Source organism: Mirounga angustirostris, unplaced genomic scaffold (genome assembly GCF_029215605.1).
Source record: "Mirounga angustirostris isolate CCGP_5_RB_7025 unplaced genomic scaffold, mMirAng1.0.hap1 SCAF_3, whole genome shotgun sequence".
Classification (NCBI taxonomy): Eukaryota; Metazoa; Chordata; class Mammalia; order Carnivora; family Phocidae; genus Mirounga; species Mirounga angustirostris.
In genome coordinates, this window is record NW_026991711.1 from 72127322 (window position 1) to 72152754 (window position 25433).

General features: G+C 38.5%; 1 protein-coding gene, 1 long non-coding RNA gene and 1 pseudogene across 2 annotated transcripts in view; 2 read left to right on the forward strand and 1 right to left on the reverse strand.

Annotated features, from left to right (window-relative positions):
- Nucleotides 1-1591: 1591 nt before the first annotated feature.
- On the reverse strand, nt 1592-18741 carry POMP (proteasome maturation protein). The gene is made up of 6 exons (XM_045869252.3): nt 18601-18741; nt 15995-16092; nt 13587-13647; nt 10623-10724; nt 6016-6109; nt 1592-1759 (listed from the first exon to the last, which is right to left on the reverse strand). Exons 1-6 carry the CDS (start codon nt 18601-18603, stop codon nt 1692-1694), a joined length of 426 nt encoding a protein of 141 aa, XP_045725208.1. The 5' UTR covers nt 18604-18741; the 3' UTR covers nt 1592-1691.
- LOC123838421 (small ribosomal subunit protein uS8-like) lies at nt 6757-7800 on the forward strand (annotated as a pseudogene).
- A 31-nt stretch (nt 18742-18772) lies between the features above and the next one.
- The window catches only part of LOC123839610 (uncharacterized), a 29231-nt gene continuing 22570 nt past the window's right edge, over nt 18773-25433 (forward strand). The window contains exon 1 of the long non-coding RNA XR_006789672.3: nt 18773-18914. This is a non-coding gene — a long non-coding RNA (uncharacterized LOC123839610). The remainder of the gene's footprint in view (nt 18915-25433) is intronic.

Genomic DNA, 25433 nt, shown 5'->3' on the forward strand with positions numbered 1-25433 from the left:
ATGCAGACCCAATACCAAAATTTCTTCACAAGATTCCCAGGTGATTTTTTTGTGAATCCAGCAGTGAGGATCACTGGTATAAATACAAAGAAGGTATAAAAGAGGAAAAGGAGAGAGGAGGCAAAAAGACCTTCAGAAAGCGCTAATCACAATTACCAACTTCTGTTTAAAGGATCAGCTTTTCCATTTAAATCATGCTCATTAATTTCACAGTACCCCCTACTGGTCAGGAAGGATATATATTATTCTTAGAACTATGGTACAGAAGAAATCTCCCATTTTATTAATTAGTTGAAAGAATATGTCTAGAAACAATTAGCGAACCTTCATTATTTATTTTCTTATAACAAGTATAAAATGATTTGGCAAATATTGTAGTGGCAAAAATGTTTTAAACTTAATCTCAACACTTCGGAGCAATTTTAAAAAATGTATCACATTGTTTATTTCAAGGTTTGTCATCCTTGACACTACTGACATTTTGAACCAAAGTATTTTTGGTTGCATGGAGCAAACTCTGAATGTAAGCAGTTTTTACACTATTCGGTAATAACTTTTTTGACAGAAAAGGCTGTTTCAATGTAAATTATGAATTTTTCAAATCATCTTCATTTAGTACTTTTGTTACATGACCATAACTCTTTGTCTTTTCTGTTTCAGGATGTTTTGCAGCATCCCTGGCCTCTACTAGATGTGAGCAGCAGCCCTTCCTCAAAGTTGTCAAAACCAAAAACATCTCTACATATTGTTAAATGCCGCCCTCCCTGGCCCCCAAAAGGGGAGGGACAATATGGCATTCAGCTGCAAATCAGTGAACTATCCAATTCACATGTTCCCAAAAAATTGATAAAAAATATTTTTTACTTAGTGAGAGATGACCCACTTACTAATTAAATCTAAAGTTCATGAATTTTTGTATACCAGGTTCATAAAGAATATCTCATAAGAACTATAGTGAAGATTTATTTTTAAATAACTATGGAATTTGTGCGTACATGAATATTCTAATTTCTTTTCAATCTAATCATCTTGTGATATATAAATCTATGCAGTACAATAGTTTAATCAACATATGCTGGTTGCTTTATTTAATTTTTCACTTTAAAGATAAGACCAAAATCAAAACCTTTGAACTTATGATACTTTTCAACCTGAAAGAATCAAAGAATAGCTACAACTCTAAAATAGCATCAATAAATCCAATATTATTCTCATGAGTATCAACAAGCTATACTGAAACAAGGTTAAATATAAATATCTTACTCTGTACTTAATTTGAAGTGTTGCCACCGAAATCAATTACAGATGTTTATTCTGAAAGATGCTACTATGAAGGTTGCAGACTCAAATGCTGATAATGGTTATTCAAAATTAAATTTATGGAATACCCAGAAAATAGGCTGAATTTGAACCTGTAGATAGTTTTAAAATACTCATTACCAACAATTTTTTAAAGACATAGAAGGCTATTGTCTTCTATAATTGGGAGTTTTAAAATCATCTCCCTTTAGTGCTTTCAATTGTCACATGGCCATAAACCAAAGACCCAAATAACTTCAAATGATCACAGATACTATTTAGGCAAAAACTCTCATGTGTCAGTACTTTTAATGTTGTGTACATCAAATTATAGTAAAAAGATGACTATAAACAACATGCAGCCCCTCTATTTTCATGAACAGCACAACAGATTACAGTAAACCGAGTTTATATTCCACCATCAAGTGTGGTTCTCCCATTAGTTCACTTTGTGACGGGTCTGAAAACAAACAAAAACAAACATATTAAAGATTCTCAAAGAAAAGATAAATTCAATGATTCCACTTACATGAAAATCTATAACAGGCAAAAGTGACAGAAAACAGACCAGTGGTTGCCTGGGACCAAAGGTGGGGGACTGACTGCAAAGGGATCTAGGAAACTTTCTAGGGTGATAAACATTTTATATCTTGACTGGGGGGACACTTACACAACAGTACACATTTGCTAACATTCACAGAACTGTACACTTAAAATGAGTACAATCTATTGTATGTCAACTATACCTCAATACAGTTGATTGTAAAAAAAAAAAAAAAGCCAACAACAACAGATTGAAAAAGTTCTCCTTTTTCAAAACTTAAGTTTTCCAATGGCTTCCCAGATGATGCTAGGAAACAATCTCTAATTAAAAGATTGAGCAGTTCCTTAAACTAGTTTGCAAAAACATTTTATTTCTATTGTTTTGTGCTCTGTTACATACACATACACAAACATAAATCAGAATTTAGGACCAAGAAAATCTTTAAAATCTTCACTATCTTGTTTTTAGAGAGCAATCAGACAAAAGTCTTATTTTAACTGTATAGTACATATAAAAGAGCTTTTAAAATTAATGCTAACAGTAAGCTTCCAAAAAACAAAGCATTTTTCCGTTTCTGTCTCCTATTAGGATAAAAACCCAATGAACTATAAAATCAGTTTGTAAAAAGAAATAATCATCCACATTAAAATAATGATTACAGGTCTGGATGTTTCCTCACTGATCTCCTTAAGAGACTAGAGATTATTGTGTCACATCAGTTCAGCAATCTATATACTCTCCACACTCATCACACAACAAAGCAGCCTTAGCAACAATTGACACTGCTATACTTAATAGCAGAGCAACTGCTATGTATATAATAGGCATTCAAAATCTAAACTTATTAAAAAAAATGCCTCCACAAGAGTACAAAGGATAGCCAAAGATGTTTGCTTACAGCACTGTTTTGTGTTAAATGAAAAAAGAGGGGCGCCTGGGAGGCTCAGTCGGTTGAGCGTCTAACTCTTGATTTCAGCTCAAGTCATGATATTAGGGTCATGAGATTGAGCCCAGTGTCGGTCTCCGCATCAAGCATGGAGCCTGCTTAAGATTCTCTCTCATCCTCTCCCTCCCCCCACCCCACTCACACACACGCTCTCTCAAAAATTAAATTAAATTAAAATGTAAAAATTAAGCAAAAAAAGCATCCAGCAATAAATGCATTGATGTATCATACATACTGTAAGATACACAGTATGCCAGTTGTGTTAAAAAAAAAAAACAAAAACAAAAACCACTAAGCAATGCCAAATATTTCTGACGATATATATTCATATGAAGACACAGAAAAAAGTCTGGAAGGAAATATACTAAATGAAAACAGCAAGTAACTGAAGAATAAGGGAGAGTAATGGGCTTGGGAGTAATCATGGAGGACCCGAGTTTCAGCTGTAATGTTTTAAATTGTTAAAGAATACAACTTTCTTTTAAACTCTATTTTAAGCTTTGACTTTAAGTCACTTTATTAAACTGCATGCTTATTAAATAAATCATGTACACCAGAAAACAACAGACCACATCAGCAAGGCAACGGCCTGTGGTTCCAGAGCCTTCTCTGCCACTACCTTGCTGTGAGACTGAGAGGGAGGACTGAGCCTCACTTAAAGTCAGGGAACTGGAGTAAACAGAAGACCCCTTTCAGCATTAAAACTCTAGTTTAGACTTTACTATTGCCCTCCTCATAGTCAGTTCCTTTCCTTGTAAAATGTGCAGATTTTTCTTGGCCAAGTACTTCCCTGAAGAGCAAGCAAAACCCTATCACTTCAACACTTAATTCAAAACCCTCCAGCCATATGGGCCTTCTTAACACACTCTTCTGTGTGTTGGGAGACAATTCTCCCTGGGTTTCTCAAAATTCTCTAAATCTTAGATACCCTGCCTGCCTTTGTTTTAGACTCTCTTTCCAAAATTGTTTCTAAAGTAAACAGCCTAAGACAAAGATCATGACTCTTCTGGAGCCCAGAACAGAAAGGCTTATTTCCAGGGTGCCTGGGTGGCTGTCGGTAAACATCTGTCTTCAGCTCAGGTCATGACCCCAGGGTCCTGGGATAGAGCCCCGCATAGGGCTCCCTGCTCAGGGGGAAGCCTGCTTCTCCCTCTCCCACTTCCCCTGCTTGTGTTCCTGTTCTCACTAACACTCTGTCAAATAAATAAATAAATCTTTAAAGAATTAAAAAAAAAAGAAAGGCTTATTGCTTATCATAAAAGATTCAGATGTCCTTATCTGGGGGTTCCTCTACCTGTAATAAAATACACCGTAAATGTGGCATCACCTGACCCTCTTCTTGCTACTCTGTGGGAGCTGGGGCTCAGGGAACCAAAAGGAAAGCTGACACTCCAGCTACTGCTATTGCTGAGTAATAAACTGTCCTTTGACTCTAGGAGGCTTGTCTTCTGCCAGGATCTATGAAACCGTGGCAAGCTAACCTGTTAGCTTATAGATAAGAAAACATCTTAAAACCCTTCAGAGTTCTTCAGCTGTTCTCTCAGGTTACAGACCTTGAACATATTGCTTCTTCTGCCTAAAATATTCTTCCCTCTACTTTTTAATTAACTAATTCATACATCTTTTAGGAACCAAGTTATGTGTCATATTCCCAGAAGTGCCTGTCTCTCCCATCCAACAACAAACTATACCACTATACCTTTTTATTCCTAGAATTTATCACAATTTGTAATTATATGTTTGCATTTATCTGTTTAATGTTTACTTCCCCAGGTAGAAAGCAGTTTGTTTTATCACCACTGTATACTTAGAGCCTAGCCCGTGCCTGACACATAATAAATATCTGACTGAGTAAATGCTTAACAAGCACCTCTCACTTTCTTTATACAAAATTACAGAAATTGATTTTTAAATGAATGTATTTTTATAACTAATTTCAAGATAAAAATATACAGACATGAACTATCACCTTGCTAATGTAAAATGAGGTATAAGTTCAATGTAAAAAGCTTAGGCATTGTAGATTTCCCTGCATTCAGAAAGTTCCCTCAGGAACGATTCTCAAAGGGGAGGCTCACTAGATTTCCGTTGTGTCCACAGCATTTCCTTACCGGACATCAGCAGCCAAGCAAAACTAACATAATTTAATCCTGTTGGGTTTTTCTGTTTCTCTTGAACTGCTGGGGCATAATGAGTAGATGCAATACTAAATAGAATTATATTTGCTTATCTTCCTCAGAACCAGAAAAAACAGAGGATGCTGTTTGGATTGTTCTTACTTAAAAGTTATTTATCTTAGGGGCGCCTGGGTGGCTCAGTTGGTTGAGCGACTGCCTTCGGCTCGGGTCATGATCCCAGAGTCCTGGGATCGAGTCCCACATCGGGCTCCCTGCTCTGCGGGGAGCCTGCTTCTCCCTCTCCCACTCCCCCTGCTTGTGTTCCCTCTCTCGCTGTGTCTCTCTCTGTCAAATAAATAAATAAAATCTTTAGAAAAAAAAAAAAAAGTTATTTATCTTATATATAATAAAATTATCCAAGGAACTTTATTAAAAATGACAGATTCTTCTTTCCTATTCACCACCTATAGAAGCACAAAAACTCTTTGGGGGTGGGAGCTATTTTTTTAAAGAAAACCTTTCTTATTTTTCCTAGTCATTTTAAAAACTAGTCATAACCCACAAATATTTTGAATACTGAAACAAAAATCATTGTTTAAGCTACCCTTATAATACTATGTTAGACTCACACATCAGACTATAAGCGCAGGACATGAAATAAAGGACTATCATTAGTTGACTGCTAATGACTATAACCTCAGAACTCCATAAGTAACTTTCACCTTTAAAACCAGTTCAAGAGGGGCGCCTAGGTGGCTCAGACATTAAGCATCTGCCTTCGGCTCAGGTCATGATCCCAGGGTCCTGGGATCGAGCCCCACATCAGGCTCCCTGCTCAGCGGCGAGCCTGCTCCTCCCTCTCCTACTCCCCCTGCTTGTGTTCCTGCTCTCCCTATCTCTCTCTGTCAAATAAATAAATAAAATCTTTAAAAAAAACAGCTAAAGAACAGTTATTATCATTAAATTTTGTCTTGTTGCAATGAATAAACATAAGTGAATCAATCCAATGAGCTATAAGCTCCGTAAGGATGAGAATGCTATCGTTTTATTTGCTTCCGTTGCCTTGTACATTATTAGGGCTCCAAAAAAAGGTGCTAAATGACACTCACCATTAAGAATATCTTCAAATCCAATAGTCTCATCATTACCCCTCAAAATATCCAGTGAAAGGTTTGAGCTTGGAAGAAATGGAAGACGCTGTACCTTCAGGAAAAATATGAAAGGGCAAGATTAGAGAAAACCAAGGGGAGAAAGAAACAATACATAATCTAATTTCATGCTCCTCATTCTTTACTTGTAAAATTCACAAAGCTATAAATAAAACACCAATATAACCAGTGGAAAAAAATACCAGTTCATATTTTAGACCCAAACCAAAATTCTTAAAATTCCTCAAAACTTTACTCAAAATATATAAAGACACTGAAAATTATAGTTTTAATTAACACTTAATAATCCCATCAGCTTTGCATATATTTTGGGGCTTTGTTTCTGTCCCAAGAAAACCACAGCATACATGTGATGAAATGCCAAAAATCCAAGCACCTAACGTCATATCTACTTCCTAATAGAAGTGGGATGATCAAATTCCTGAAGAAATTCCAACTCAGTAAGAGCATTATTCTACTTAGTAAATTGATTACTTCAATTTGTATGTTGTTTTGTATTGCTCATTGTAAAAATGTAAGTTATGACCCTTTAAAACAGTACTGGTAACCAGAAAGGAAGACCAAAGTCACTTGTGGGGCCTTTAAAAAACACAATACTATTCTCAACTAGTGGTATCTACCTTTTTCAAGGATTAAATATATATACTGCAGACTGGTACGTAAGTATATAGTGGAGCAAGCATGAGTTGTGGAGTCAGAGACCTGGACTCAAACTCTTCTACTACTTACAATACTATGACTGTGTTTAAGTCACCTGATCCGTCTCACCGTCAGTTTCCTCATCTGTGAAATAGGATAATACCACCTTCCTCTCAAACATGCTGGATGATGTGGTGTAAAGTATGTACTATAGTATAGTCATTGGCATAGACTTGTTATTCAATAAACTTCTATATAGCCAAAACAAATTTTCAGTTTTCTGTGTTCTTTGTTAGTTGTCTAGCAATTATAATTGGAAACAATGCAGATTATTTTGGATATTGACAAAAGAATGCCAAGAGTAGTAATAGGTGGTCCATGACTATAGATACTAGTATTTTTTTTTTTAAAGATTTTATTTATTTATTTGAGAGAGAGAGAGGGAGAGAGAGCACATGAGAGGGGGGAGGGCCAGAGGGAGAAGCAGACTCCCTGCCGAGCAGGGAGGCCGATGCGGGACTCGATCCAGGGACTCCAGGATCATGACCTGAGCCGAAGGCAGTCGCTCAACCAACTGAGCCACCCAGGCGCCCTAGATACTAGTATTTTAAAATAACCCTTCTTTCTGCCATCTTTCCGTGCCGCCATAATGGCGTGCATGAATGTCCTGCAGATGCTCTCATGAGCATTAACAATGCTGAAAAGAGAGGCAAACGCCAGGTTCTTATTAGGCCATGCTCCAAAGTCATTGTCCAGTTTCTGTGATGATGAAGCATGGTTACATTGGCAAATTTGAAATCACGGATGATCACTGAGCAGGGAAAATTGTCGTGAACCTCACGGGCAGGTTAAACAAGTGTGGAGTGATCAGCCCCAGATTTGATGTACCACTGAAAGATCTAGAAAAATGGCAGAATAACCTGCTCCCGTCCCGCCAGTTTGGTTTCATTGTACTGACAACCTCAGCTGGCATCATGGACCATGAAGACGCAAGACGGAAACACACAGGAGGGAAAATCCTAGGATTCTTTTTCTAGGGATGTAATACATACGTGCAAATAAAATGCCTCAGTGGAAAAAATAAAATAAAATAAAAATAAATAAAATAATCCTAACTTTGAAATCTAAGGGTGCTGTTAAGATTATTTCCCCCAGGGATGCCTGGGTGGCTCAGTTGGTTAAGCATCTGCATTCGGCTCAGGTCATGATCCCAGGGTCCTGGGATCGAGTCCCACATCTCATCAGGGAGCCCGCTTCTCCCTCTGCCTACTGCTCCCCCTGCTTGTGCTTTCTCTCTCTCTCTCTCTGAAAAATAAATAAATCTTTAAAAAAAAAAAAAAAAGAAAAAGATTTCCCCCAAGAAAATATATCCAGATTTAAAATATTTTTAATTACTAATGGCCTATGGAGTTTAAGATGAAAAAATTTCTTTAGGTTGTCAAAATTAGAAAAAATATATACATATATATTTTAAATATTATATATAAAATAATAATTATATATTAAAATAATATACTTTATTTCTATTTCTAAATATATATATATATATCTATATTCTTTTTTTCTTTCTTTAAAAGGAAAGTAGGGAGGATAGAGGAAGAAACAAAAATGGAGCTTTTAAGTTAAACCAGACAGTAAGGGGGCCGGTAGGTACAGTTTGATCAGATATAGTCCTGAGAAAGTACCAAAAGCAAGGATGAGCAGGCAGTTGTTACACATCCCAACAAGCAAGAACTGCAATAGTACAGGGATAAGGGGAAAAAAGGATAAGGGGCAGAATTCTGGGCAAGGATTTTTGAATTAAATGGGATTAAAATTTTAGGCCTGAAATATAAGCCATAGCTGGAATGTGAGCAGTAGGAAAATAAAAGGAAGCTAATGATTCTGTGGCAAGCTTGCGTTATTTTAATCCTCAGAATAACCCTAATAATCACACACTGTTGTTACGGTTAACTCCACTTCACATTAAAAACAAACAAATGACCTGAGGCTCGGAAAGGTCTCTAATTTATTTAAGTTCTTAAGGCTAGTAGATGGTGGAGCCAAGATTCACATCCAGGTTATTCTGACTTAGAGCCACACACACTCTTTTAGAACTTGATTGCTAGAAAAAAGTTCTGGGGCGCCTGGGTGGCTCAGTCGGTTGAGCGACTGCCTTCGGCTCAGGTCATGATCCTGGAGTCCTGGGATCGAGTCCCGCATCGGGCTCCCTGCTCGGCGGGGAGTCTGCTTCTCCCTCTGACCCTCCCCCCCTCTCATGTGCTCTCTCTCTCTCTCATTTAAAAAAAAAAAAAAAGATAAAAAAAAAAAAAAAAGAAAAAAGTTCTGAAATAGCTTCCACAATGACTTGGCCAATACAGTTGACGGTATTAATAGAATTTACTGAAAAAGACACAGTAGTAGGAAGAACATGTGCAAAAGCCAAAAGGTGAGAGAAAAACTTAGTCAGGACATGCAAGTAGTTTTAAGAGCTATGAAGTATGGTGGAGAACAAGGAGATGCCAATTCATGGACTCAGCCACATTAAGGTGTTGAGTTTTAATTTGAGGGCAAAGTGAGGGGAATGACATGGTCAAATCTGTATTTTATAAAAATTACTGTGGCTACAGCATGTACAATGGATCAGAGGGCAGTAGGGGTGGGTGTTGCAGTGATCTGGATGAAGTACAGTAGATGATCAAAACCAATGGTGAGAAGATCTAATTGACTAGACGGTGGGAGGTATGGTTCGGGGGTAGGGATGTGGTGCAGGGTGAGATAACCAAAGCTCATGCTCCAATCTCTGCCTTAGGAAGCAACCTATTCATACGTGATGCAGAGTATGTGAGGAATAATGAGTTATTCTATACTTATACATGTGAAATCTGAAATGCCTGTGGACTTCCAATGGAGAAGTCTATAGGTTTACAGCTCATGAGAATTAAAACTTGGCAGTCATCAACATATAAAAGATACCTGAAGTCATAGGAATAGATAGGAAATAACAGGACGAAAAGAGGACTGGAGATGGGAACTAACAAAACAGGTATTTCAAGGTACAGAAGAAAGCAAAAGGAACCTATGCAGAAACACCTGAGAGCAAGGTTTCAGAGACGAGGGGATATCAGGAAAGTGTGGTGTCCTAAAACCCCAGGGAAGGAATCACTGGTGTAACATACCACAGGGAGATCAAACAAAAGAGGGCATACGGATGTCCACATTGTTCAAGAGCAGTTTCACTGGTGTGATGGGACCCAGAAACAGTGGGTTGCACTCATAGTAGGTAAAGGAGCATACACAGCATATACAGCAAATGGAGGCAACTTTAAGACGCTCAACCTGCAAAAGCACACTCAGTGAGAGAGAAGGTGCTATAAAGAGACTGACAGACGTTTTGTTTTAAAAGACAAAAAAGGTTAGAATGTATGTAAACACTGCTGAAGAGTCTGAGCAAGTAGAAAGAGGATGAAGATATCAGCTATAGAAAGGATCCATGAAAAGGGAATTCCCTGACATAGTGTGAGCATAGGTCAAGGACAGTTCCTACACACTTGGAAGGACATTTCTGAAGATCTTATTCCTAACCAACAGGTGCACTCAGCTATATACAAACTGCCTATATACAAACATACCACCACATGGATATTCCTAGAGGCATTTCAAATTCAACTCAACTCCCCAAAAAGAGAAAAAAATGAAAGTAGATGCAGGTAAGTTTTGGCACTGAGCTCGTAATTTGAAGTTTTCCACTTAATGTCTTTTTTCTCTATAAAGTAGAAATTGAGGTCATACCCTGAAACGGGCAAAATAGAATAGGCTATAGAGGAGAAGAGAAAGTAAGGGTTATAGGGCTAGTATTGGAAAAGAGTCCTTCCAATCCATAGCAACATACATGTGGAATGTATTATAACTGATATCCATAAACTCACCTGCTGCACTGCCTTGAACTCCATTTGTAATTTTAGTGGAGCAAACAGACCCTGGATGTTTCTTAGTGTGGAAAAATTCATTTTATCTTGGTTGAGCTGGAACTACAAAGGCAAACAATGTAATTTTAAATATTACACTCAACATTGTTTTCAAAACAGCACTGTTACATATGTAACACAACACTTAAAAGAATTTTAATATCCCTAACTGAAATAAAAACAAAGTACTTTTATTAATTTCTTCGAATATATATGTCTATGTTTTATTCAGCATGCAGGTGTACTTCACCAACATAAAATTACCACCTAAAATTTGAATTTACAAAACTGATAAATTAAGGAATGTTTTTTACATTGCAAAAGCATATTTACAAAATATTTCAGTGCTTTTGATTAGAATTACCACAAAACTGATAAAACAAAGGTATAAATGAGATCTAGAAACAGTTACATACAAGTGACAAAAATACTGAATTTCTAAGTATGCAAGTATACAATTCAAAAGATTTCACAAAAGAAATAGTCAAACCCATGATACCACCCTGTTAATTAGGCTACAAAGTTCACACTCCACTTTTTGGGGTAAGAGATTCCCGGGTGGCAGGAGGACCCAAAACTCTAAAGTTTGTCCAGTTTGTATTGGGTGCTAATAGGCAATTTTTTTCTGGAATCACACTTTTACTAAACACTAATATTACTTCTAAAAAACTTTTACTGCAATTTAATGTACTTCAGGCAAAATGAATCAACTTGACCCATGAATTCTAATCATAGTTTCCCAAAATGTAATGGATATGATTTGCAGATAGACTGCTACAAAGGCCTGAATTAAGATTATTATAGTAAGATAATGTGACGTCTGTGATCATTTTTCATTACACTACATTCTCTTGATAAGATTTTAGGTCATGGAGGGGGATAATTTTGATCAAAAACCTATTGAGAGATTAGTAACCACTTTAGACATGACCTGGGGCCATATACATGAAGTCTGAGGTCAGATACCCAGCGATATGGTTTTTAATTACTTTAGCTTGAGTATAAAATTTTAACAGATGGTCCTTACAGAAAACATGCAATATTTTACTATGGGTATATAATCTGAAGTTCTCACTGAAAGTTTCCTTTAAGTATTGAGTTATTCTTATAAGTAAATACAGTTTTATGTAAAAAACTCAACTTTATAAACTTTGATGACTATACCCACCTTGTAATATGATGTCAAACTGCAATTATCAATCAACATGTACTTAATTATTAGCAACCACATGCAAAATTAGAATCAGGCTCTGTGGCAATATACCACAAAACGGTCTACCATGGAGAAGGTTATATAATCTAGTTGGGAAGACATTACATATAGATCAGGGCTTCTCAACCCTTGGCATTACTGACATCTTGGGCTCGTAATTATTTGTTTTGGTGGATGGGGACTATCCCATACGTTGTAGGACGTTTAGCAGCATCTCTGGCCCCATCCAATTGATGCCAGGACCAAAGACCCTTCTCTCCCAATACTACTTGTGAGAATCAGACATTGCCAAATGTCCCCTGAAGAAGGTAAAATCATCCCTAGTTGAGAACCACTGGTATGAATAATGATGCTCATCTTCCATCACTATCACTACTACAGCTCCCAATCATGGAGAGCTACTATAAGCCAGCATATGCCAAGACATGGGCTATTACTAACTCCATTTTACAGATGAGGAAACTAAAACTTAAACAGAGATTAAGGAACTTGCCCAAGTTCATATAGCTGCTAAGTATGGTGTCAAGAATCTAAACCTATATAGTTCAATTATGTAACCCACGCTAAAGGACTTATAATAGTTAATAAGTGCCACAGAATTTCGAGAGACTGCCATTAGCTGGTTAAGTGATTAAGGAGACTACACAGAAGCAGCTGATGTAAACTGAGTCTCAAATGATCTATGCAATTTTTTAAACTCTTCACCATTTGGGCCTGTCTCACTCAGATTTGTCCAAGTTTCTCTTAACATGTATTGCTCAGATCTAAATCAATATTCCAAATCTAACGGCCAGGCTAGTACTTGGGAAAGTGAGACTGTAATCTCCCTTGATTTGAGACCCATCTTACTAATAACAACACTGCACCATCTTCCTGAAGTAGTGTTAAGATACCTTTCTTCTTGCTCTGAACGTGTATTTAGAAAGTCTTTAAGTTGTCTTTAGAACATGTATACAGGCTATATACCCTCTTTGGGGGTGACCCTTCCCTATCTATTAACCTGGTTAATACTGGTCTAAAACTATTCTAATGTATGCTCCTCTACAAAGCCTCCCACTAGCCCTATGCACAGGTGGTTGCTCCATCTTGGCCCTCTATACCATTTTATGAAGCCCCTATCCATTGCCTGTCTTCCCATTAAATTTCCAGCCCCTCAAGGATGGGGATTATGTCACATTCATCTGTGTACCTACTGTGCCTAGCAAGAGGATATGTCCCTCAGTAACTTGGAGATGTAGGGCTTGAGAAAGAGGTCAAGGCTAGAGATGTGGACTTGGAGGTCAACAGCAAAAATGGCAGAGGAAAAATATAAAAGAAAACAGGGTCATCAAATAAGGAAATATTATGAGAGGAAAGGAAAGGGGGATTGGCCTTTAGAAATGTCCATAAAGGGGTGTCTGGCTGGCTCAGTCGGTAGAGCATACGACTCTTAATCTCAGGGTCGTGAGTTCAATCCCCATGTTGGGCGTGGAGCCTAGTTAAATTGGTCCATAAAAAAGGCAAAAGAACAATGTGTAGAAAAAGAGCTTTAGTGAAGTAGTTTAATGATAATTCAAAAGCCTACTCTACAAGGATACTGAAAATAAGTCCTCATATTCTTCATGGTCAAATGCTCAACATTAAAATTGTCTTAATAAATGAAACCACATAAGTATTACTAAAAGTAATCTTCTACTAGAGGATAAAAATAAAAACATAGGTAACATACTTACATTTTTTTCTGATAATTCAAGAGGATGACTGGGCAAAAGTTCATTTTTCACACAAGGAAGGCTAAAGAAAATATTTAAGAGAGAGATTATAAATCACTTAATACCTAAAGCTCAAAATTGTATCAATAGGTGTAACTACAATGGAACAGCACAAGTGAGGTTTTAGGACAATGACACTTCTGTAGCCTGATCGTGGCAGTGGTTGTAGAAACTGACATATGTATTAAAATTCATATTACTATGAATTATAACATAATGAATTATATAACATTAAAAAAAGGTCAAATTTACTATATATGCTAATGGTTTTAAAATGTATCGATTATAGGGACACCTGGGTGGCTCAGTTGGTTAAGCATCTGCCTTTGGCTCAGGTCATGATCCCAGGGTCCTACGATCGAGTCCTGCATCGGGCTCCTTGCTCAGCGGGGAGCCTGCTTCTCCCTCTGCCTGCCGTTCCCCCTGCTTGTGTGCTCTCTCTCTTACAAATAAATAAATAAAATCTTTTTTAAAAAAATGTACCGATTATAGATACTAGTGGTTAATTCACTAGGGTGAGCCCTTCAAAAAACAGTGTTAAATGAAGCTCTGTACCTAGAAGAAATTTAATAAAATATGTTTAAAACTACTATTATTTGGGGCGCCTGGGTGGCTCAGTCGTTAAGCGTCTGCCTTCAGCTCAGGTCATGATCCCAGGGTCCTGGGATCGAGCCCCTCATCGGGCTCCCTGCTCCGTGGGAAGCCTGCTTCTCCCTCTCCCACTCCCCCTGCTTGTGTTCCCTCTGTCACTGTATCTCTCTCTGTCAAATAAATAAATAAAATCTTAAAAAAAAAAAAATGAAACTACTATTATTTGATAACATGCTTCCTGTATTATATTAAAAATCTAGGGGCACCTGGATGGCTCAGTCAGTTGAGTGTCCAACTCTTGGTTTCAGCTCAGGTCATGATCTCAGGGTGCTGGGATTGAGCCCCACATCAGGCTCCACACTCAGTGAAGAGTCTATTTCAGGATTCGCTCTCTCCCTCTTCCTCTGTCCCTCCCCGCACTCGCAGGCCCCACCCCCTCAAATAAATAAATAAATCTTAAAAAAAAATCTACACCTCTTCTGTTTAGGTCTATACATATTCAATATTTAATGTATTTTAATAAATACATGCTGAAAAATGTGTTTGACATTTATTGAATACCTACTATATAAGGTCATATATTGCTAGAACCAGACCACTGGTCTTTAACACTCTAGATATATTAAAGATGACTATCCTTATTGCCAAAATGGCATTTGGGAGCTGAAAGGAACCTGCAACAATCGTTTCTTGAATACTGTCTTTGTACAGAACATTATCTTAGAAGCAGAATTTGAAAATGGTTCTGTTCATGGCTATCTTAAAGTCTAACCATGAAGAAAAAGGAGCATTTTATGTGGAAAAAAATAAATAAATAAGAAATCATCAGAACCTGGTTACTGAATAGTTTCATGAATTTGATTATACTATACCATAAATCAAATTATATCTCCAAATCCAAAGACTATAAACTGCACCTTTCACTAGAAAATGGAAAGACAATAATGAAGCATTATGTCTGTCCCCAGACATCAGTATTAGAATGACATTTTATTATAGTAAGACCAAACTACCTTAAAGTTACATATAAAATTCAAAAATTCAAAACAGATGTTTACAGAGGTAGGCACACTACCCTTATTTGATTAAGCAGAAAAGCAACCTGCCAAAAAGTACCAGAAATTGAGACCTAAACATATAGAAACATGGAAGAAATCAAGGGAAGGGGTACAACTGTGCTGAAGCTAGAAAAATAAAGTAACAGCAGCTAACACTTACTGAGAGCTTATTAATGTCAGGTACTATTCTAAGTATTTTTCATGTATTAACTCATTTATTTCTCAAAATAAGATTTATACTATTTACAGCCCTATTTCACAGATATAGACATGAGACATAGAGCAATTAAGTTACCTTCCTGAAGTCATACATCTAGTAAACAGCAGAGCCAGAATCAAAACCCAGGCAGCCTACTCCTGAGTAGGCTCTTAACTGCTGTGCTCTAGTGTCTCCCAGAGAATTATTCCAGTAGTTAATAAGATAAGGAGACAAACGGCTTTCCATGTTAGCAGTATCAAAAAGAAGCATCCTACCAAATCATGCTACTGGGTAACAGCTCCTTGAAGGATGCCCTGTCCTGGGAACCCACTACTGTTAAGACACTTCTTCCATTATAGAAAACATCCACTCCCATCCTCCCCCAGGCTAAGGTATATTACTTGCTATGTCCCAAATTAAATACATATTTATGGTCTATCAAAATATTTAAAGAATACTGTGAAAAAAATCACAGAAACATCTTATTATAACAAAGTCAAAGTCACAATTCCCCCGTATACCCTTTTCGAAGAAGATCATGACTTTCAAAAGGTCCACTTGCTGAAAGTTCCGTAACTGGAATACTGTCCTTTAACTGAGATCCAAGTCCTCTGGCATTCTACAACACAAATAATAACACTATTAAATACAAAAATGTTTTAAAACTCACATTGAACATCTACATAAAAAACAGTTTAAGCACTAGACAAAAAAAAGTAAAGTCTCTGCCCTCAAAGAGCTCACAGTCTAGATGATGAGCCTTGGCATTATGGTAGAGTGATTATACATGGTACACTAAATAATATCAAATTTGGGCGTAGGAAGGATTCCTGAGTTGATCTCTGAATATTGTCAAATTGAAAGGCATTCCAGGAAAAAAGAACATGGGTAAAGAAGGTACAAAAGTATAAATGAACAAGCTATAAGTAGTTTGACCTGACCAGCTAACTACACGTCTAGTGAGGCAAAAATAAAGCAAGGCTGGCAAAATGAAAAAAACAAAAAGGCTTAAACATGCAAAGAAATTCAGGTTTTATTCTGAGATTGATAGAGAGCCTCTGAGGGTTATGGCCTGATCAGATTTACTTTCATTGGAAAGATCCCTCACTTAGGATGGAGTGATTAGCACAGAATGAAAAAAGTTGAAGAAAGAATCCCAGGGAATACTATTCCTTAATGAAGAACAAGGAAGTGGGATTAAGAACAAACAGAATAGCTAGAAGAATGTGGTCACAGAAGCTAAGGGAAAAAAGAGACATTCAGAAAGTATTTGGTTTCTATAACAGGGTTCTCCCTATGGAAAATAAATCTGATCAGCACAGTATAAACAAAACCAAACAAAAACAAAGACTCACAGTATATCTGGTACTGGTGTATTATACCCTACACATCTATACCATAAAACATTTAATCATCAAATATTTATTAAACATCTACTATGTGGCAGGTACTCTGGTAGATGCTGAAGATACATGTCTACCTTCCAGGGTTTAGTCTAATGAAGATAGATTAAGCAAATAAAATGCAATAAACATTACAACAGGTAAAACACAAAAGCTGACTTTTAATCACTTGTTCCTCAAGTACAATATTGCTTTAATTCTGCAGAAAAATGTAAAACAGCTACAGGTATTTTGGTATCCACCTTACACTATTCTAGGAGAAACTATTCTGAGAAACCAGCATTTTAAATTGATTTCTTAATTTATCTGTGTATTTTATTTGGTCAGGTACTTTATCCTGTTCAGAGTTTCTTCGATCCACCACTCTACTTCAGGATCTCACACCTGGATAACTTTAACAGCACTTGACTGGGTCTTGCCGTCCCTAGACTTTTCCATTTTCCAATTCTGCATATCAAGGTTTTCCTAAAACATATAATTTCCCCCACCAAGCTGTTATAAAACTTTTCACTGATTCGCCAATGTCTTCTCTGAAAAATAAAGTCCAACTCAAGAACCTACAAAAGAGTTTCCCCTACACAGAAGTCAAAGTTGATCAGGAAAAGAATCTGGAATCTAGTGTGGACTGTCTCTAACCTACTATGTGACTATAATCAAAGCATACAATCTCTCTGCCCCCATTTACTCATCCTTCCAGGTGCCTGAACTCTTTCCAGATCTAGAATTATATGATTGTACATTTCCAAATGCATCTCCTGGTACTTTCCCACATAAACATTCTCCTCCTCCCAGACTGCTTTATTATAAAATAACAGAAGAAAAGTTTCTTCTATGCAAAAAGAAAAGGAGAATTCGGATTTCTGGGTTTTACTGTTATGATTTCCCCCAATTTCCTTGGTTAAAATATCAGGATTGGTACCTGAGGTTTCTATTAAAGCAGCAGAGGAAAATAAGTCTATGAAAAGTTAAGTACCACTAGACATCAAAGTGTTTATAAAACTTCTTCACAATAATCAGCAATATTACCAACAGAAACTTTCTAGATTTAGATGGCCTAGTATCAGAGTCAGTGGCCATGGCCATTCAGAAGTCTTTCCCAAGCATCACAACTTTTAAGTTAAAAAGAGAGAAAGGGGGTGCACTAACAATCCTGACAAACGAGGAATTACAACTGTCTGATTTTCCCCCCTCCAACTTCTGGAATACTACAAGTTCCCCAAAATGTCTGTAAAGGTGAGAGATAAAAAGGAGACTTTATAGCTGGGTTTGTTAGCAAAGCAGTTCCGAGGTCAGGGGTGAGTGAGGAATTCGAGGGCTCTGGGCCCCCAAGGTTCGACCCTCATGGGAAGGGTAGTTGGCTGAGCCGCACCACACACCACGGAACAACGCTACACTTTCGGATTTGTCCTTGCCAGCTAGGCGCCAACTACCGGGAAGGGGCCGGGGCGTGCTCGGGGACTTGGGGTTGAGTGGGCGCAAATCGAGAGAAACAAGTGAAGGGAATAAAGCCGAAGCGCTGCTCGCGGGACCCGCGCTGGAGCCCATCCCGGACGACAGCCACGAAACCCCCAACCCCGTGACTCGACAGATCATGGCGCCCGAGGCCGGCCTCATCCTCCCGCCGCCGCCGCCACCCCGGGACGAGCTAGGAGGAGGCGGACCATTCCTGCCGGGCCAGGGTCTCGAGCCCGCCGGGAACTCGGGTCGCTCAGGGTCTCACTCACCATCTTCACTTGCTCTGTGAACAGCCTCTCAGCCCCGTTACCGTCAGCCGGCCCCGCCGCTCACTTCCGTTTCCGGGGTTGCCCCCCCACATCCGCCGGAAGTGCGTCCGTCCGGGCGAGGAAGGAAGGAGGGCGCGGGGCGCCGGGAGGGAGCCGCGCGGGGCCGGGGCTCCCACGCCTGAAGTCCCGAGGGACCCGGGGCCAAGGGCGCAGTAAGGGTGTGGGCTGCGAGGAGGGCGGGTTCGGGACGAGACGTGCCGGAGAGGAGGGAAGACGCGGACCTCCGCTTGATTAATAATAAACGTCTACCGTTGGTACAGTATTTGAAGATGTGCAGTGTGCTTTGGTAGATGCATCCCCTTGTTTAATACAAAAGCTCGCTGAAGTAGATACTACATTTTTCGTGAGGGTAAACTAAGCATAGGTGGGATGAATAATTTGCAGTCTTTCAGCTAGTAAGGCAAAAGTAGAACACGAGGCTTTGCCAGTTCATTTTTACAAATCATATGTCGAAGGCCTGCTATGTTCAGAATCCTGTGCCGAGGCTAAGAATACAGAAATGAATCAGGCTGATGCGGTTCCTGGGCTAGAGGAGCAGCGGAACCGTCGGGGGTGCGGGGAAGGGTGATACCGAATGAAGTACGGTTGATAATTACATAGATTGGCCTTCTATTTATAGCAACACAATTGTAAGTGCTTTACATGAACTATCTCCGTTAATCCCTTCAATCATCTTATGTAGTAGGTACTACTGTTGTCTCAATTTTACGGTCAAGGAAAGCCAGACAAAAGTTAAATATGCCGAAGAACCCATAATCCATTGTCATAACATTATACTGTGTTGTCTTCCAAATATAATGTGATAAAATGGACTCATACTCTTGTCACTGTATAATGGAGGTAACTTAAGGAATCCTTGGGCTGATAGTGAAGGGATAGAATGAACTCGTTTGAGGTAGGAGAATATATGAAAGAACATTACTGGCATTTGCTTAGGTAAAAAAATGGGAAAGGAGGTCTGTGTGGCTGAAGTTCAGAAAGTACGGTAGAGAGTAGCGGGAGATGAGGCTAAGTAGGTGGAGGCAAGTTTATTATGGAGGCTTCTGTGCCAATTAAGGATGAGGCTTTAACTTTAAACAGCCATTGAAGGATTTCTGAGGAGGGAGGCGATAAGGTCAGACATGTTCTGTATATCTACAGCCCTGGTCTTACAACCTTGAAGTTCCAGGATAGCCCAGATTTTGAATATTCTGCACTGCTGTCCTTATCTTCTGTCTCTCCATATCTACCTTGAGATTTGAGTTTGAATGTTTCACTTGCATCTTATTCCTTTCACTCAGTCCACCTGAGGAGAAATTTTAAAACTGCAACTCTTAAAAAGAAATCATTTTAATGTTGTTGATTCCTCACAATTTAGTTATTAAGTTTTTGTTGAGCATAGGATTCTGGAGCTAAAGAGAAGAAAAAGCCATTTCCCTATACTTGAGATGCTTTTATTTTCTTGGGGGAATAGACATGGTAAATAAATGTGGTAAATGCTTAATAGAGAAAGGAGTTGGATCAGGAAGTGGTTGGGAACAGGGAAAATAGGCTTTTGAGGAAGAGGAAATGTGGAAAGGCAGAGATTTGCAAAAAGGCATGTTGTAATATGAACAATGAGGATTTCCATGTGTTTGGAGTTCTGGGGGAGTAGATGGAACAAGATGAAATGAGATTGGAAGGATTGGTTGGGGGTAAAGTAAAGGGCCCGTATGGTGTGCTGAGGCTTGGGGCTTTTTTTTTCCCCCCTTTTTTCCTTTTCCTTTTTTTTTCTTTTTTTGGAGAAAATAGGCAATAATGGAGGTCTTTTCACAAACATTTGACGTTAAAAAAAATTATTCTGGTGGCAGCATGAAGAATATACTGGAATTGGGAGAAACTAGGAACCAAGATACCATTTAGAGTGTTGCAGTAGTCCACAGAAGAGATAAGGGTAGAAAGGTATCACAGCACATTGCAGAGACTTTGAGAAGCAGTGAAAAGTAGTGATGGACCTTAAGAAATACTAGAATTCATGAGGCAACTATTGGAAAGAGAGCCTGCTGGGGAGACAAAAAAGAGATGGTCAGAGAATCAGAAGAAAAATCAAAGTGCTATCATAGAATCCAAAGGGGAAGAAAGTGTTGAGCGGTTGAAAAGTAGTTCAAAAGAAAGGTTAGAAAGTAGTTTTAAGATAGCTTTTAAAAGACCATGAAGTCTCAAAAATAGATCTTTGGTGACTGATTGTGAAGGTAATTTCAGTAGAAGAGCAAGGAGGAAAATTGCCTTATTTTGAGCCATATACACACACCCATATTTATATCCTTCTAAAAAGGTTTGTTACAGCATTAACTAATACAAGTCAGTGTTGAGTGTGCTAAAGTAGTTTAAAGAATTAAGTTAGATTGGATATTAGAATGGGTTAATATGTTCGCTTAGGCTTTATGTAATATGGTTTGGAGGATAGACATCTGCTATATGTCGGGCCCTATTCTTAGTTCTTTTTGTTTCAGTTAATCTTCAATTACTCTATGAGGTAGGTACTACTATTATCCACATTTTACATAAGAAACAGGCTCATGTGCGTTGTAGCACAAGTACTCTATTTTACTTTACTTTTTGTTGTCTTCCTTGACTTTACTCTTAAGCTTTTCTGGCAAAAATATTTGTTGAATGCATGTTGTTGAACATAGCAGAAGAAACCCATCTAGAATGCAGGCTGCTGTTGAAACATGGGTGAGAGCATGTGAATGAAGATAGCCAGGCAACAGCTCGGGTTGGTGTAAAAGCATGCTGAGTTGAAAAATGCCCATGGATTGGTTGAGTCCTCATCCCTTCAAAAGTAAAGAAAGGATGGTGTAAAGCAAATGTATGCATTTCATTTTTTTTTTAAGATTTTATTTATTTATTGAGAGAGAGAGCCTGAGCAGGGGGAAGAGGGAGAGGGAGAAGCAGACCCCCACTGAGCAGGGAGCCCAATGTGGGGGCTTGATCCCAGGACCCTGGGATCATGACCTGAGCCAAGACAGAAGGCAGATGCTTAACTGATCCAGCCACCCAGGCGCCCCACAAATGCATGCATTTCAAAGAAAAGGTAGTTGAATGACAAATGATCAAGCAGTAAAGTGGGGAGCAAGAAGTTGGGTTGACATTTTTCTTACTCTGTGAGTTAGGGAAAGTGGGAGAAGGAGTAGACATCACTGGACAGGCTTTTGAGGAAAGTGGCATCATTTATGAGAAAGATAGGTTTCAGTTAGGGCTAAGATGTGGGAAGAGAACTTGTGACAAATTTAAAAATACTGGGAAATCTAGTTGCAATAAACTAGGGAGGTCTAGTTGAATGTTCTAAGGGGCTTAGTAGCAGGCTTTGTGGAAGGAAGACCAGTGAGTAGCAGGTTCAGGGGCTGAGCATTTAATGGTACCAGAGGAGTACAGGGGGTAGAGAAGTCAAGGCTCTCTCCTTTATGCAGTTGATGTGACCGATACACTAGCATAACCTTTAGCACTTCGTTGTGTTGATCTATTTCCACATCTATCTATTTCTTTTCAACAAGCTTCTGCAGTCAGGGGCTATGCCTTACACATTACTGTATCTGTATCTGGCACACAGAAAGCACCAGTAAATGTTTGTTGAATGAAAAGTGTGGGAAGAACAGATGAATGGATAGTTGTGGCTAATAGACAACACTAGGCTAATATGATTGGGAAATAGGTGGAGGTGGACATGGGTGATCCAAGAAAACTTATTTGAAGAAGTTTCCAGAAGCACTTCCCTGGGCCTGGTGCCCAACCTTAAAGCTCAGCACTATAAGCTAAGGCCCTAAATCCTTATCTGGTTCCAATTATCTCCTTTGTCTCAGGGCTAGACTCAACAAAAACTGGCACCTCACCAAAAAGTCTACAATTCTGACATCACTCACTTTAAGAGCCACAGATGTGTGTGTGCGCGCACGCATGCGCGCACAACGTGCCCAGCCTTCCCCTCCCCTCCAGCTACAAAGTCTGGCCAATCCTGCTTGGTCTTTTTTCCTCCCTGTCTCTGACAGTTCTTAGCCAGATGGATTCTTTTGAGCTCTGAAAGCAGAATGGGGGGATTTGGAGAGGGTCGGGCGACAAGGGTTGGTGGCAATGGTTTTCCCTCAGAGTTTAGCATAGGAGAAGCATGAGAGCTCCATTTTTTTAGAAAGATGGGAGGGAGAAATAATTAGTGTAAAAACTCTGTAAATCATATTCTCCCTAAGGTACCTATTAATTAAAACATTGTATGGCTGTGTAAGTTTCAGATATTGTGTTCCCCTATGAGGTTGGGGAGGGAGTTTTTGTGAAGGGGTGGTACAAATCTCAACTAATAAGAAAGTTACTATGGCTCAGAGGACCTGAATAGAATCTATAAATTATAAATAGTACACCCAACTCTTCTTTAAATGATCTAAATTCTTGTAGGGTTGGGGAAGGTTCAGAGTGCTTAATTTCAGATAAATGATATTTACACAACTCTTTGCAAGTCCCTTCATAAGTGTTAAGGGATGGAGAAATACTTTACACCCAGTTTATTTGACAGACCCTTTTCCTTAACCCTAAGAGATGAGTGTTTCATATTTCTTCTGAAATACTTGCTGACTATGATTTCAGATGGAGCTGCTTTTAAAAGAGTGTCCTCTGAATATGAAAAGCTGGGTATTGAAAATAAGTGCTAAAGTGGACTCTTGAATCCAGGTGTTTTATTTTACTATTTTACATCTGCATTGCAGAGGTTAGCATTCCATGTTCCCTGCTTTTGTAGCCCTATTTCAGGTCTATGCTTTTGAAAAAGTGGTTTATACTTTCATCATAAAGAGTCTTTATTCTAATCTGTGGAGTTGTAGATTATTTGCAACAGAGTTTAAGTGCTAGCCCCATTTCTATTACCCTTCATTTACCAGCCCACGTGTAGAAGCATAGAGTCACGTTAATACCAGCTAAAGAAAAATTTAATTCAGAAGGCAGATCTGCCAAAAACATATAGTTGCATATAGAACCAAATAAAATATGCATGTACACCTGATATTTTCGATTCAGATGCTGTTTTTGAATACTAGGGTCAATCTTCTCCTCCAGTGGCATGAATAATTGAGGGGAAGCTTTTATATTTTTGAAAATTCAAAATTCTGTTCCTTGAAGACAGTTAAAAACTGGAGGAGAGAAAATTTGCCTATGTTCAAAGCATACTAGGAGGTTACCTCAAAAGCAGTTTACACTAATCTTTTTCAGAATTTAGAATCTAAAAGCTGAGAAAGACAGCCTGAGTCATTCTGATTGTATGGTTAGTCTATTTGAGTTTTTTTGTTTTTCCTTATGGGAGCAATGCATGTTCATTGTAGAAAATTAGAAAACACCAAAGGGCAAAAAGAATGAAATCAGAGCAGAAAGAACCACTGGGAACAGATTGGCTCTCAGATATTCTTTTATATGACAGAATATATTTATTTCTTAAAAAAATAAATTGACTCTGTTTTCTAAGTGAGTTGGGAAGTTTTCACTTGGCTTTTTTCATGACCATGTTTTTATTTAATAAAATATGTCATTCTGAAGCCTTAGAAAACATCCTTCCTTTACTTCTTCAAGAATGGTGAATTACACGTAGGCTATTTACTTGACATTTTTCATTCTGTCAGCATGGTAGGATGCCAAATGGCTGTTCTGAATAATTTTCAAAGGTATGTTTTTTTGATACTTTGCCAGGGAAATCATAACTCTTAAAGTGCTCCATAACCTTAACCATACAATTGGATTTAGGGATAGATATTATGTTCCCTGTTTTGTTGTTTTCTCACTGTTTTAGTATCTGGGATTAATGCCAAAGGCTGTTCAGACTCACTCCATTTATTAAATTAGAGTGTACAACTAAGTTTGCACAATAGAGTATAGGAAAAAAAAAAGACCTGTTTGTTTATTGTTCTAGTTAGGTGTTTTTACATCAGCAAGAAAGAAAAGTATTATTTCTCAAATACCTCAGTGAAATTGCCTGACAAATAGGATATCATGGTTAACAGAATAATTGCCTGATGCCTGGGTCATTAGGAAGAGCTCCCTGCCTTACTCCAAACCATCTTCCATAGTGCTGCCAAAGATGTTTTGTCCCCTAAAATTCAAATCTACTACTTAAAGCCCTTCAATAGCTCCTTGTTGCCCACCCTACAGGATTAATTCCAGACTCTTTAGAGTGTCAAACAGGACTTTTGTGATCTGACTGCCAACCTCATCTCATTCTTAAATCCTTTACTCTGGTCATATTAAATTACTTGGAATTCTTTGAAAATGTTGTGAATTTCATGCCCTGTACTTTTACTCCTATCTTCCCCTTTTTTCCCAGAAGGCTCTGTTGCAGTGTCTCAGGGCAAGCATCACTTCCTCTAATGAAGCCTTTCCTGGCTTGCTCTACTGTCCTGCTTTCCCCCTTCCAGGGAGGCTAGATTGGTGCTCCATTGTATATACATACAGAAATCGTATCACAGCATCTGTAATACATTGTTGCCCTTCTTTTCACATGTGCCTCTCCTTGTTAGACTGTAAACTCCATTCACCATCTTTGTTGGAGCTGATTGTATCCTTTTGTAGCTCTCATCTTTCATTAGGTACATTGTAATAGCCTTTCAGCTGGCCTGCCTGCCTCTCTCCTTGCTCACCTGTTCCCTAATCCATTCTCCACATCATCATCACAGTCAGTAGACTCAAGGAACAATGGCTGCATGTTTCAAAGGTCTGGTGGTTGAGACTGGGTGAAATTAGCTCCAGGGCACAGTTAGCACCGAGTTGAATTTATTTCCTACAGTAAG